The sequence below is a fragment of the Ammospiza nelsoni genome, chromosome 5, assembly GCF_027579445.1.
Source record: "Ammospiza nelsoni isolate bAmmNel1 chromosome 5, bAmmNel1.pri, whole genome shotgun sequence".
Taxonomy (NCBI): domain Eukaryota; kingdom Metazoa; phylum Chordata; class Aves; order Passeriformes; family Passerellidae; genus Ammospiza; species Ammospiza nelsoni.
In genome coordinates, this window is record NC_080637.1 from 44,706,140 (window position 1) to 44,720,928 (window position 14,789).

A 14,789-nucleotide genomic window follows, 5' to 3' on the forward strand; every position below is an offset into this window, starting at 1 on the left:
CGGTTTGCTCAGTTGAAGGGGAGGACAGTCTGTGCTCCTTTTCATCACATGACTGGGGGCAGGTTATACCACAGAGAAAATAAAGTGCAAGCTTAAAACTATGTGAAGAACAGTCTGGTTGTTGCAGAGGCCAAGTCAACTCATCAAGCATTTCTGGATATCAGAAGAAATAGATTAAAGTATTATATGGACCATAGAGTGTGTAAATCTATATTGCCATTACTATTTTTAACAGAAAATTTTAAGATGAATGTACACAATGATTCAGAGTAAATTTTGAGGTCTGTTTTTTAGTCCTCCTCAGTATTTGTTGCTCTGGAGTCATGTACAGAGGGTTAATACTGCAGTACTCCTCTTACAACTTCAAGTCATGAATCAGCTTTCTTGAGACACTGGAATAGAAAGAATTGCTCAGTATAGTTTTCTTTTAATCTTCATAATGTGACTGCCTTTTTTTTCTTGATTGCCTTTCTCTTCAGTAAAGATGTTTTACTGTGTGGCGTTAGGAGTAAGAATTAACATGATCTGTGGTAGATAAGTTGATTATTTGAAGCTAATGTTTTAAAGAGATTTCAAAAATGTATCAGAAATATTTCACTAGTTTATCAGTTGGATGCATTAGTTTCAGTGAGTTTTGAATATAAATGAAGGAGTAAATCTGTGAGTTAGTGACTGGTATAAAGCAAAGCAGCCTTGCTGTATCATCAGCCTAGTCTGATGAGTGACTTCTCACCCAAAACTCCAGGTGCAGAGCCGGCTGGCTTCTTATCTTGTCCTTCAGGGAAAGTAATGTTTACCACTTTTACTTGCAGTTTTTCCAGTATTTTTCATCTCTGTTAGAAAGGACCTGCTCAGCTTTTCACCTGCATTTGCAGGTCCACTTTTGATGGGTAAACAGTGCAGAGCTCACAGTGAATTTCAGTGCTTTGTCTAGTATGTAATGTTTTTTTCTAATGCTTTTCCACGATGGCAGTAATGTGCAGCCACCTGCTGTACAATGCAAAGGAAAGAGAATTACCATGTCAGAGATACAGTGATACAGAAATATACACAGGCTGTAAAACTTCCCAAACTCTTGAGGACACGAGTTCATGCAAAATAGGTACATACAATGGAATCCCAGAATATGCTGAGTTGGAAGGGACCCAACTGAGTCATCGAGCCCAACTCCAGGCCCCATGCGGGACACCCCAATAACCACATCACAGTCCTGAGAGTATTTTCCAACTGCTTCCTGAACTCAGACAGGTCTAATGCCATGGCCCCCTTCCTGAGGAGCCTGCTCCAGTACTCAGCCACCCCTAAGGTGAAAACTTCTCTCCTGATACCCAACCCAAACTTCCCCTGACCCAGCCCCATGCCACCCCCTCATGCCGAGTCCTGCCACTGGCCAAAATATTGTGCATCAAAAAATATCTGGGAACAGTAACAGATTAATGGCTTTAAAGTAGTTCTCAGAGCCTACTTGTAAAGCAGATGATATAGTAGGGCTGGAGAAGCCAAGGTCTGTGCTGCTGTGGCAGTGAAAGCAGAATAAGAAATCTAAATGACTCTCTGGCTGCCTTGAAGTCATTGTCTAATAGCAGCCGTGTCAGCAGCGCCTGGCTCTTTGTCAGCCGGCACTCAGGAGAACAGGAGGAGGTGGTTACCAGCCAGGAGAATATGACCAAGGCTTTTAAACACCATTGCTTGGAAAGTCTTATTAATGGCTGAATATGAGATCAATGTGCAGTAATTCTTTCAAGCAGCATCTTTTTAAAAGCCTTTAGCAATCTGTCATCTTCGTCTCCCTCCTCCCAATTAGAAAGCCACATTAGTCAGGAGAAATCGCATGATCCTGGGAAGTTTCAAACTGCATCCACTGATGCTGGGAGGAAAATGCCTCTGTGCAGGGCCACAGGTGCAGTTACAGTGACAGCTTCTTCACATCCTCATCTTGGATCATCCTGGAGGGACAAGCAGAGAGAAACGGGGAGGTGGGCGACATTCTGTCAGGTGCCTGGGAGCAGTACCAAAGAGAAAAATGGAACACGCTCTTCCAGGAGATGAAGATCGCGCTGTCTGTGAGTGTTAGCTCAACTTTTTCACATCTCTTTGGAGAGAGGGGAAGATTTCAATACTGGTAATTTGTTCTGAGTTTAGCCACCTGTTCAGCATACCTTAGCCTTTGCTGTCATTCTGGTAGAAATGTTTAATCTTTTGGGGTTTTAAACTGATAATTCCTAATTGTAGTTGTTTTGGAGGAGGCTTAAGCTCCCACAGTGTTTTTGACATACTGGAAACCTCAGCTTTGAACAACATCTGTATTTTAAGAGGAGCTTTAAGCCTTTGTCCAATGTCATTAAATGCTACTTATAAGGTTAATCTGTTTAATTAGCTACTAAGTGGCAAATTGTGTTATAGTAAAGAACAGGGGTGAGGGAAGCCCCTGTCTTTATTGGAGAAATCCTGAGTCATTTACTTCATGATGCATCAGCAAAAATAATTGGGTGTGGCTTTGATTTTCAGCTGCTATTGTAACAAGGCTATAAAAGCTAACAGTGTCTTAGTCTCTGATATGTGCAGGCAAAGTTTTTCTCAAAATGCCTCAAATATTAAAGTGTGGTATCTGTGCTTGCAAGGCTGTAATAGATGTAAGTATTTCAGTATTTATCTATCAAAAGCAACTGTTTTCTGAGGCTAGGGAATTTTCTATTAATACAGTGTTTCCATCACATAGTAATAGGCAATGTTACGTCTGATTATATTTTAGTGTTTGCCTTGATTTTGATTTTTTTAAAATTTTTACTGTCTTATAATTGCAGACACAATTGCAGTCTTCAGTTTAGATGATGTTTTTTCCTAACCGAGGTCAGTGCTCTTAAAATAAGCATTGGGGAAGTGTTAAAGACCCACAGTAATTTAGTGGACTGTTCTTTAATCCTGCAAAATATATCCTGGGTTTAGAAATGAGTCTCAACCACTTTCAGCAATGAAAAAAGGAGAATTGTAATTAAACATATGTTTGTGAGTGAAATAACGTTTAGCACTATGGATGTAAAATAAATATGCTCATGGAGTTGTGAATGAAGAGGAAAGGATTTTCTTTCTTGATTTTGTTAATGGAAGCTTAGATAAACCTATACTGTACTGTAAATGGTTACAATTGAATGACTTTGAAGTATTACTGTATACTGAGTTAGAAAAGTCATAAAAAGATGTTTTTTTTGTTGGTGTCTGCTGAGTCCATAGAAAACTCTGATTCTTCAAACTTTCAGAAACTATGTTCCTACTCAGTACATCAGCTGTTTCTGACTATCTTGCTTCACTTGTTAACAAGTTTTTTCATATATAATCTGTATAAAGTACATCAAAGAAGAATGGGTTTTAGTCTTCTGTCTGTTCTGGAACTGTTTCATTTCCAGCACTCATTTTGGACAATTAACATAATTTTTAAAAATGCACTGGCCCCAAATGTAATCCCTGTCTCCTGTGTCTCAGAAAGTGACTTATAAGAAGCAGCAGCAACTTGGAGGAAACTTTAGGAATAAATACAGCATATTGCTGAAAAACCTTGTTTTGGTATCAATTACTTTAGATAAGGTACCAAATTGATACCAATTGATAGGAAATATTTAGATAATATTTCCTATCAGTAACTGATAGTATGATGGTAACATAATAATAAGCTAATTATTTTTTTAAATTTCCTCTTTACTTTTTACATTATTAATTACCATGTCATTCTGCCAGAGACAACTAGAAATAAACAAACAAACCTGACTGTCAAACAGGAGTAATACTAATGATTCTACTTACTATCTAAGTTGAGAGTGGGTAAAAGTAAAAATTCAAAAGTACATGGAATCGATTCCTCTAGAATAATATGCTGTATTAATAGGAAGATGGGATTTTGTATTTAAAATTCCCTCTTTGTGCCATCCACTAAAACAAACTTGCTGTCCCTTTACCTTACATTCTAATGTAAAAGCTTTTTCACAGATCTAATTTTTTTTATTATTACCACCTATTACTGCTTGCAAGGATAAACTTTCTGGTATATCCTGAATTTCTTGAAATAAAAGTGTAGCATTTATATCACATGCAGAAATGTAGAAGGTGTTGTGGGTTTTTGGGGTTTTTTTTCCTTTTTAATGTTGGACTGTTGTAAAAACGAATGTATGAATTCTGGGCAAAAAAAGTTGGGAGGAAACAAGGCAGAGGCCTCCTATTTTCCCCAACCAAGAAGTGTATTTTTTTGCATATTGTCATGATATTTGCAGGTGAAAGCAGCTGAGCTGACAGTGCTGATGAACAACAGCATGAGTTGAAACCAAGGAACTTCTCTCACATTTAGAAGTGCATGTTCAAGAATATGTGCAGGTCTGCAATCTTTTTTATGGGAAAGAAGGCTTTTAGGAGTGAGAGGTTTGGGTAAGGATCTAAGCTAAAAGCTTAGAGCTATAATTTGTGATACATTAGACACATTATGAGATTTAATTATTGCTTTTAGAGCTTTGTGAGGACAAAACATGCTTTGTAAGCATTAAGTGTAGTACTTCTGTCTTTTATGCTGAAACACAGTATACAAAATAGTAAGTTTTAATGGTATCACATTGCAATTGTGTAGTAGCATAATTAATAATTTTCTGATTCCTTGATAATATTGGAAATTTTGTATGATTGTCCACACATAAAATCTACCCTTTGACTTTTAAAAATTGCTTTAATGGATTTTCTAGCCATTACTTACATGTCATGGGAGATATTATCTCTAGATTGGTGGAGACATCCTCCGTTTTTTCCTCTTTGATTATAGGCAACCATGAGTTATACAGACCACACAGCTTTGCAAGTGACAGGCCAGTAGGAAATGAAATACAATAAATAAATAAATAGTGTGGGTTTGTGTTAGCATAGACTAATGTATGTATGCCATCTGTAGTATTTGTAATAGGAGTGTAATCTTCAGATTTTTCTAAATAAAATGTGAGGCTGCCTGTGCTACACAAGAGACCTCATTCTTAATGGATGATTTTTGTGATTAGTTGTTAAGATTCCTAATAATCTAATTTCAGAAGGGCCCCAGCCCAGTTCTTATTAATTGCTTTCTTTGTCCACATCTTGCATGTTTCTAATGGATTCAGAAACAAGGAACGATGGTGGTTTTACTTACATAAGGAATTTTAGTCACAGCATAGCTCTTGGTCATTGAAGTTTATAAAAATACAGGATTCTTCCAATATGCAAGTAAGTTCTGCTAATAATATTTCAGAGCCAAAGAAATCTGTTAGAGGAAGATTTTGTAGCCTGAATACTTTCTGAGAAACTGAAAGAGAAGACCCAACTGAAAGATAAAACCCATTATCTAATTAAAGGAATAGCATTTACATTAAATTTTAATTAATTTTTATTTCCTAAGCTAATAGTCAGAAAACTAATTTCCAGATCTGAACAGGGTTAAAAATGTGTAAATTTACCCATTACAAGACCATGTAAAAGCCTTCTAAGAGTTAGTCAGAGGGGATTTATGTAAAACTAGTAAGGTGCCCATATTCTACCTTAATTACAAGAACAAATAAAATTATTCTTCCTAGCTAGGGGCTGAAATCTGAAATTTCATTAATGTTTGGAGAGATGGTGTATTTTTTACTGTTTCTGTAGAGCAGAAAATCTACTAATTACAGTTAGATGGAAGGTTGTGATGTAGCTAGGCAACCAGAAGAATCGGGCATTCTTACATCTATGCCATATTGCACTTACTAGTGATAGCTTTCCAAATTTTAGATAATTCATTTTCAGTGGATAATCTCTGTCTGTCTCTACCTCTCATTCTGCCTTCCTTCATCCGTTTTTGTTAGGAAATGCAACTCATCTAAACAGCAATAGCTCAGTTTTCTTGATCAACTTTTAAAAATTATCTCATCATGGACCCCAAAGAAAGGTGCACCCTGAGATAATAGAAAAACTCCTTGTTATTTTTGGGTTATTTTGCCAGCTGTCTGTATGCTGGTGAGTGCCAATAAAGAGCAGTCATGTGTCATATAATGGCAGGAGCCTAGATATGATTTCCTTGAAGTTCCTGGAGCAAGCCTTACAACTATGATTTTTGAAGAAAAATTTCTCTGTTTACCCACTACTTTGTCTGTGTCTTCACCTAAATGGGGAAAATTCCATGCTACCCTAAAATTCTTGTGTGGAGCTGTTCAGGTTGTTCCAAGTGTGTTGGCAGTGCACAGTCTGGCTCTGTATGAAAGCCATTTTAAGACAATGTTTTGCATATTTGTGCATATTCTCAGTTTTGTCCTGAAGTTATTAAGTGAATTTCACTGGGTCTTAAGTAGGACAAGTATTCTAGCCTATTAAATTTTCTCCTCCATTTTAATTAGGGAATTCTGGTAAAATAGCATGTTCTACTTAGAGAGAAACAGCTGGTCCAGAACAGCACAGTTTAATTAGAGTTGGATGCATTTTGAAAAAGTACTCAACCATGGAAGAGGGCTACTTGGAGAAAACATAGGATTGTGTCATCCATCACACTGGGAATTTCTCAGAAGGAAATGAGTCATTAACCTATCCTAGTGTTTAGCACAATCATGGTTATTATTGTGAGTGAGTGTGATTGTCTGTACCTGTGAGTTAGTATGAATATTTAAGTTTCATGTAATGACTGGATGCTGAATCTGTTGTGAGTAACTGAAACAGAGTAAACACAAGTGTGATTTTGCATGCCTTAAATAGATAAGAGGGATTAAAATAGCACTCTGGTGATAGGGTTAAGAAAATTCCTGAAGGTAAAAATTTATTCAGCTGGTATGCATGATGGCTTCCAAGTTTTATTTCATGGCAAGCAGTCATTTGAGATTTGGCTGTGTTGGTACATAGTCAGAGTTAGGTGGGCCCCTTCACAACTTGCACCAGCAAGTTAATAATAGTCAGCGTAACAATTAGTGGTAGGTGTTCTGTAGGTGGTTATTTCTGCAGGCCTCCACAACTGTGCATCATTTACTGTAAGGTTTTTACTTTCTGTATACAATATTTTGGTTGATAGTATGTTAAATTAGGATGTTGGTGTTCTTTCTATGCAGTTGGCTAGTGTTTGCATACTCTCGTTAATAAAGATTTCCAGAGCTCAGAACTAATCTCTGTCTAACTGGGCTGTATCAGACAAATTGCTGAGAGTTTATCTTAAAAATGAAGTCACTTTACGTGTCCTGAGTAGAACTGAAGTTATCCTAGGTATTGTTTTCATCAAATGTGCCCTACATACTGCCATATATGTAGTTGTAAACTGAAAAATAAGAGTTAATTAAATCTAGATACCTGCTGCAGATACCAGGAAGATATTTCACAGATCTATATAGATAAATATCTGATCATTCTAAATATCACTGTTCTCTGGTGATCAGAATTTTGTACTTTTTCCGTTTTATTAAGGACTGTAAATCATTCATTTTGCTGCAGTTTTAAAAAGTTGAGTTGCTTTTTGTTTGTATGCTGTGGGATTTTTGTTTTAAGCCAGAATACCAGTACCATCTTTGGAGAAAGCAGAAGCCTTTTTCTAATTTTTTTTTCCATTTCTCAATCCATTCATTGCTCACTGTGTGGTTGCTGAATTCACAGTGGTGTTTTGTGGGAAACACAGAATGATTTTTAACGCTGTTTTTATTTCTCCTTTTTCTTTTTATAACTGCCTTTTCAGAATTCCCCACTGTACCAATATCTGCAGGATTTGGGACACACAGATTTTGAAGTATGTTCCTCAGTGTCACAGAAGGCAGAGCAATGTGCAGCAGCAGAAAGCCAAAGGGAGCAGACTGTGCGTGCTGCCCAGAAGGTGAGCAGTTTCCTGTTGCTGAGTATTTATCTTCTCACAAGAGAACTGCATTGCTTCACAAATAGGAGAAATCAGAACAGAGAGAAATCACTTCCTCTATTTAAAAATACAAAGGCAAAAACCCCCAGACAATGAACCTCAGCCCTTTATCATATCTGGAAGTTGTGGTTAATCAGTATAGTTTGGAGTGTTTCTTTGCACTCACATAAGCTAGGGAAGCAAGAAGCTTTGATAAATAATTTTTGAGTGTTAAAAATTATCTTATGTAGTGGATCTTTATTATGTTAGCTTAGCATGATGTTCTGGGAATAGAACCTGTAATTTTCTAGAACAGAATATTTATAGTTTCCAGCACTTCCCAGGCATTCAGTTGCTAAGTATAGCTTTGTCTGTGACACAACATATTAAGAAAGAGGATTTCTGGGAAGTAGAAATGCAGTAACCAATTTGAATGAGATAGTTGATGTGGATAGCTATTGCATTTCTAATAATGATTGCTTCTATCACTGGTCACAAAGCAAGGCTGAATTTAAATTGGGATTTAGCTCACCATTTTCTTTATTTTGAGCTACCTTTAAAAGTATTCATGGAAATATTAGGTCTACCACTTTTGCTTTTCAAAGTTGTCAGCTGGCACTCACCATAACCCTCAAGAAATCACCTGAAAATATGTTTTCTCTTTAAAGTTAATGGCTGGTTTGTGGTATGTTTACACTGAAGGTACCTATTCTGCCTTAGTGTAGGAAGATTTTGATTAAGTGTTCATTTGTTTGTTTATTTATTAAATATTTACATTTCTTCACTGTTAATTTTAAAAATAGGATGACATTTCATTGGTTGATACTCTGTTGGTTACTATAAAGTAATGCATGGACTGTCAGCTACATTATTTTGCATAGTTACTTTTGTGGCAGTCAGCAAATCAGTATGATATTGTGTTTGTGTATATAATTTCCACTGAATTTTATACAAAAGTGCTGTGGGGTTAAGAACCTCAAAAGTATTAAGATATACTGCTTTTAAAAACCACAGGTATTCTGTTTTTTTCCCCTCCCTTCCCCTCAAGCATTTTACAACTAATTTTATTGTGTTGGCAGCAATTCTTCCAGTATTGTGTCACATGTAGAAGTAATTTTTCATGGTTTGCCTTGCAACTTGAAGGGAGTGGGTGTGTGAAAATGGGCTGTCCATTTCTTATAAACACTGGGTGATGTTCACATTGTCTCATCTCTGTCTAGACAAGGATACATAGTAGAAATGAGGAAGAAACCTGTATGTAATTTTTAGTGATCAATTGTCAGAGATTCTTCCTGCTGCAATTCCAGTACCAGTTGGGAAGAGTTAACACTTCTCTTTTGTAACCTGATGTCAGAAAGTCTGTTTTTGTCATTTGATTTCCATGTCCCATTTTGGTAGGGTGTCTCAACTGGAAAGAAATGAGGGAGAGGCAGCTGGCCACACATTTAGAAAAGTAGACTGCATTTAAGAGGATCTGAGGCTTTGTTGCAATGTTTTTATGACATACAGACAAATAATTTGCATTCCAATCCAGTAATTTCCTCAGTTTTACATGAGACTGTTACCATTTCCCTTCTCTTGGCCTTCACTGGCCTAGTCTACTGAAAGGATAAAATGTGTGGAAAATAAATGGTTTCTGACTTCTGAAAATGTACCTACCCACAGTCCCAATATAAAATGATCTTCCTTGAGGCTTGATGTAACTATGATTACAGGGAGCAGATGCTGTTCCACACTGAGTGATTCCCAGTATGTATATATCACTTTCCTTCTGTTCTGAAAAGCAAGTTTCCAAATGCCTTAAACACTTTATTAAAATAAGAATGTAAAAGCTGAAGTCTTGCCTTGTCTTTGAGTTGTTTCCTCCTCTTTTGTTCAGTCAAGTGGGAATCCTGTGCAGCTGAAAAGCAGGTGACATGCAGCAAGAATCTGGCACAGCAAAGGTCTGCTCTGGGATCTTCAGAGACTGACAAAACAGTCTGAGGAGAAGAAGAGGTTCCTAGTTAGTGATACAAATATTTCTCTTGTGTCTTGCTGTCCTGCCAAGCAAAGTGTGTGGTTCAGCTCTAAGGAAACGCAGAGGCACCAGTTGAATTTGAAGCAAATCTTAAATACTTCTCAGGACATGTAGTTTTGGTGGTGTTTTTTTGGCCTTTTTTTTTTTTTTTTAATTGGAATATGGTCTAAATAAACTGTGAATTAAAAAGCTGTAAAGGTGTTTTAAGGTTGTGTTCTAGAGGCTGATGAAATGCCAAGCTCCCATCTGAGGGATTATGGATGTGTGATTTAGCATAGTAATTGTAGGTGCAGTGTTCCTGGCTGTGCCAGTCTCTGGAGAAAGTTACAGCTGTAGTCCTGGTCTCATGATCTCAAAAGCACTGCTAGTAAGAGGTCCTAGACTTGTTTTCTGGAATTAAATCTCATTTGGGTAATTCTGCTTAATCTTTGCAGAATTTATCACTTCCCATTTACATCTTTCCTTTCTCAGCCATTTTCCTAGACTGCTGTGCATATCTGAATGTTTAAATTGATTATACTGTCATACCTTGTCCCACCTTAGATATGATGATATTTTTCCATTAGAACAGAGCTGGTGCTGGAGGCAGCTTCTGAGAATTGTGTTGGGGCTAGCTGTGAGTAGCTGTGCAGGTGACCTGATGTGGGATGGCAGAGGGACCAGTCCTTTGCATTTGTCCCACCCACTTAATGCAAGGTATTCAGTGTGTAGCATTAGCTTCTTCTGAAGAATCTCTCTACAAAAGAGAAATAGTCCTTAGAATTATTTTTTAGATTCAAATTAATTTACCTAAAATGTGCATGTACTATGCTAATATTTTTTAAATGTTAGGAGTTATACATCTTTGTTATTTAGTTTACAGAGAGTTTGACTGAGTGTTGTTCTAAAGCTGTAAGAATACTCTGGAACCCCTGGCAACATGACCTGACTTGTGTGTTGGTGAAAGTAGTTTTACTTGTCAGTAACACTCCCAATGGGAATGCAGACTGTGAGACACTATTCCAGGATGTGAATAATTCAGTGTGTTGCTGTACTGTATTGGGTCACAGCCCAAGACAGTGGGTTGTCTTGTTTTGTATTTTCAAGCACTGACTTGCCTGTTGAGTGTTTATGCAAGCTCAGATCTTTATTTTTAAACTAAACCATGGAGAATAAACTAAAAGATTGCTTATGTAGCACGCTAGGGGTTTTTTCAGTTAACTCCACAGTCTAGTTTAGTTAGGTGGTAGGAGTGTAAAACTATCCTTGGTGTAGCTTTAAGTGTTCAAAGGCTAAGCAGTTGAAAATTATAGAATCCAAGAGGCATATTCTTAAATTAAATGGATTACTCTTTCCATACCCTGCTTTCAATGTACAGGGAAAAGTACTTTTCACTGAAATACCTGTCTGAAATTCAAATGCAAAGCAAGACCTTTGTTAATTTAATTTCAATTTTCAACAAATTGTAATCAGAAAATTTTACTTCCTTTTGCACTGCTCTGCAAGAAACTTGAAGGATGATCTTGTGCTGCAGTTAGTGACATTCTTCTGACTTATGTAATTGCCCTTGAGCAACATCAAAATACAATCACTTGGATTTATTCCACAGTCTTAAGTGTGAATTGCTGGGATAGCTCCTCCTGCTAAGCCACAATGATGTCAGTGTTTCGGGAAGAGCTGTCATTATGAGATCCCTGTTATTGGTTTGCCTCTTCACTGACCTAAAAACACTTCCTTGTGGCATAGATCTCAAACTCGAACTGTACACAGAAAGATGAGATATTTGTTAAGAAAAGCTTGAGTTAGCTTACTTAAATGGGCACCAAAATAAGTTATTTCAAAAACTGTTGAAGCACAAGGGCTTTAGGGTGATGGTTCCTTATGTTAAGGCTGTTTTGCCCTGCCTTGCTGCACCAGAGTGGTCACACTGCCTTTCAGAAGGCTGCCAGGCTGATCACAAAACTCTGAGCTCCTCTTGCTTGAGTTTGTTCTTCTATTTCCCACTTGGAGGGGAAAACCGAGAAAAATACAAACAAGAGGGGAACAAAAAATGGAAAAAAACCCAAACGAGGGAGAAACAGAAGCTGTCACCTTTTATACATTGAGGTATTAGAATCTGTATGGGTTGGGTTTTTTTATTATTTTGAAATAGTATGCCACAAAATGTAGGCATTTCACAAATAATTTTTTTAACATACATTTTACCTGATTGTATTACATGTCAGCAGTCTGAAGACTTGAGACAGGGCCTCAGAATTCATGAAATACATATATAACTAAATATTTTGAAAAATACTTCCTGTCAGTTCAGTCTGAGGAAAGTAGATAGAATGGTGTGTCAAAAGCTGTGCTTTTTTCTTCATTGAATGGCTGCAGACTTAAGCAAAACCATGCATCCATTCAGTTATAATCTGTCATGCATCTTGTTTTAGGAAGATACATGTGTAGAATGTGTTATGAATGAGAGGGAGTCTCTCTATTAGTGGCATCTTAAGTTACCTTTATAGCTCAGACAAAAGTGTGGATTTAGGTTGTGTGGAAAGCAACACAAAGTACCTGGTGGTGCACACTGGTGTGGACAGGGAGTTTTTGGGGCATTTCCTCCTCTTACCATCACTCTTCCTGTCTCTGTTTACAGCTCCTCTGGAGTTCTGCTCAGGCTGCAGTGGGCTGCTGAGGAGAGGTTGTCCCTGTTCTGGTCTTTCACTTCTCTTCAGCCTACCAGTCATTTAGCCTTTGGGTTTTTATCCCCCAGGAGAGAGAAAGTCTTTCCTATCAATGCAGTAGCTGCCAACTTGAGATCAATGTAATCTTAGCTGTAGTTATTTTTAACAGAACAGCATAACAATCCATTATGCTCCAAATAGGTGGGGTTACTGAAGGTTTTATTTTATTCTCCTGTTCACAAGCATACTGACAGGAAGCAGATGTTCTCTTAGTGTACTCTGAAGTTAGGCCAGACACAGTAAGTGAAACTTCCTTACAGGTACTTGGGTCTGAATTAGCAAGAAAATCAAATGCAGAAGTAAAGGATTTGTCTGCTGTTATTTATTTAACTTTGGCTTTGGTTTTTGATTTGTTTTTTTTAATTGGAATAATTTCTGTTCCTTTCAGCAAGGCATCCTGTCAAAACTAGTTGAGTTTTTTAGAAGCTGGTTTCCTTTTCCACAGTATAAGAAAAATGATGACATACTTCACCGACTGGTAAGTGATCACTTTTTTTATTTTTCCATTTCCTTTCCTAATCCACAGGTCTTCCTCTCCTCTGTATCTCATCCTCTGAACATCATCTTTGGTCTGTATTGTTGGTTTTGGCTCTAAGAATATTACTTATTCTTTAGATGATACTAATTCTGGTTTTCAGTTACTGTGCCAAATTGGGCACAGAAGGACAGGAACAGTATCAGTAGCTGGGTTAAAGATGTTCAAAATGTGGAAGATAATAAAATATTTGAGAAATTTAAGAAATTATTGAAAGCTGAAATGAGTTTAATTGCAGTGTAGGTTGCCTTTGGGGGAAGGCAGTGGGGAGACACTGACTGAGAAAGTCCTCATGTTGTAGCCTAGTGCCTCACAGAGACCACCTGAGACAGAAAGTTCTAGAGCTTCAATTGTGTATTGCTTCACCTTCTGTTTCAGCTTGTTAGCTCAGGCACAGCCCCACCACAGTGCAGCTCTACTGCCCCAGGACCCATCCTGGCTTCTTTGTTCCTACACTGCTCTCTACAGGGCTTCTGCCTTTGGGAAAGGCAAAGCAAACTTTGTTTGCTCTTTCTCTGCAGCACCACTTTCCAGTCTGGGCTTGTCTCAGATCTGCTTTAACTTGTACCCAGCTCCTTCATGCTCCTAGTATGGCTTGCAAATGTCACTTCAGACTGTTCCAGAATCTAGAATTTTGATTTATTTTTTTCTACCATGATGTAGGGATAATGGTTTCAAATGGAGCTTCAAAAGAAAACACTGAGCAACATGAGATGTTAGAATTTTCCATTTCTCACAGTTCTGCTGTATCTCAGTTCACCATTATCTCAGGAGGACATAATTTCCTCTGAAAAATTAGTGATCTTTGATTAACTTTTTTTCTTCCTCCCTCTTCCCCTATGAATCAAGGGTATTAACAGCAATTTTTAGCCTTACTTTCTTAAGATGGAGGCATAACTGAAGAACATGGAAAACATGTTTGTCCTACTGCACACTCCAGCAGAGTACTGAAATGACACAGGATGCATTGGAGGAGGGCAGAGTTTCCTCTTGCACACAGTCCTGAGACAAATGTTTTCCATTAAAATTAGAATGAAAGTTATCTGAGGTGACATCTGTGCATGGAATTAAATTTCTCAACTAGCTATCTTATGGTTTCATAAAGAATCTCATTCTGTCAGTGACAGAATGAAACAGATTTTGTACTGTGAAATGTCACATTTATGTTAAAAGTTTCTATTAGAGACTCTTCAGAAATACTCTCTTTTCTCTCCTGTACTTGGCTAGATTCAGGGATGCACATGTTCAGTGTTTGTTGGGTTTTGTTATGACATTCTTAACTTGAAGTAATTATGGTTTGGTGCAGTATGCAAATAAAAATTTCAGGGGGCTACTCTGATGGTATTTGTCTTCATGAGCTCCATACTTGTCTTCAAGAGCTATAGTTGGGGCAAAAGTAGCAAATGCTAATGGCTTAAAATTCTCAACCATGTAACTCCCTAAAGCTTGCCTGAGGTTTAGCAGGTGGGAGGTCTTCAGAGCCCCATGCTGTTTCATGTTTGGATGGAGGTCCCTTGGGAAAGGTACAAAATCCTGGAGGAGGGTACTCCACTGCCTTGGCTTGAGGCTTTGATCCAGTGCTGACGCTGTTGTTATTAAGTGTCTACAAGTGACATTTGTTGACTAATTAGCAGTATCTCTCTTTCTCTCTATAAGTTTTGTTTGTTTGTTTGTTAATGATATAAATGATGTCATGAC

At 37.5% G+C, this 14,789-nt stretch overlaps 1 protein-coding gene across 3 annotated transcripts in view; it reads left to right on the plus strand.

The window, feature by feature from the left end:
• VEZT (vezatin, adherens junctions transmembrane protein) overlaps positions 1 to 14,789 on the plus strand; it is a 51,967-nt gene that overhangs the window by 6,972 nt on the left and 30,206 nt on the right. For 2 of the 3 annotated variants that reach the window (XM_059472955.1, XM_059472957.1), the window contains exons 1-3: positions 2,579 to 2,633; positions 7,682 to 7,816; positions 12,945 to 13,034. In XM_059472955.1, the coding sequence (XP_059328938.1) occupies positions 2,583 to 2,633; positions 7,682 to 7,816; positions 12,945 to 13,034 (276 nt within the window). In that variant the 5' untranslated portion in view covers positions 2,579 to 2,582. Of the gene's footprint in view, positions 1 to 2,578; positions 2,634 to 7,681; positions 7,817 to 12,944; positions 13,035 to 14,789 lie in introns of those variants that run through there. The other variant, XM_059472958.1, reaches the window with a different exon arrangement.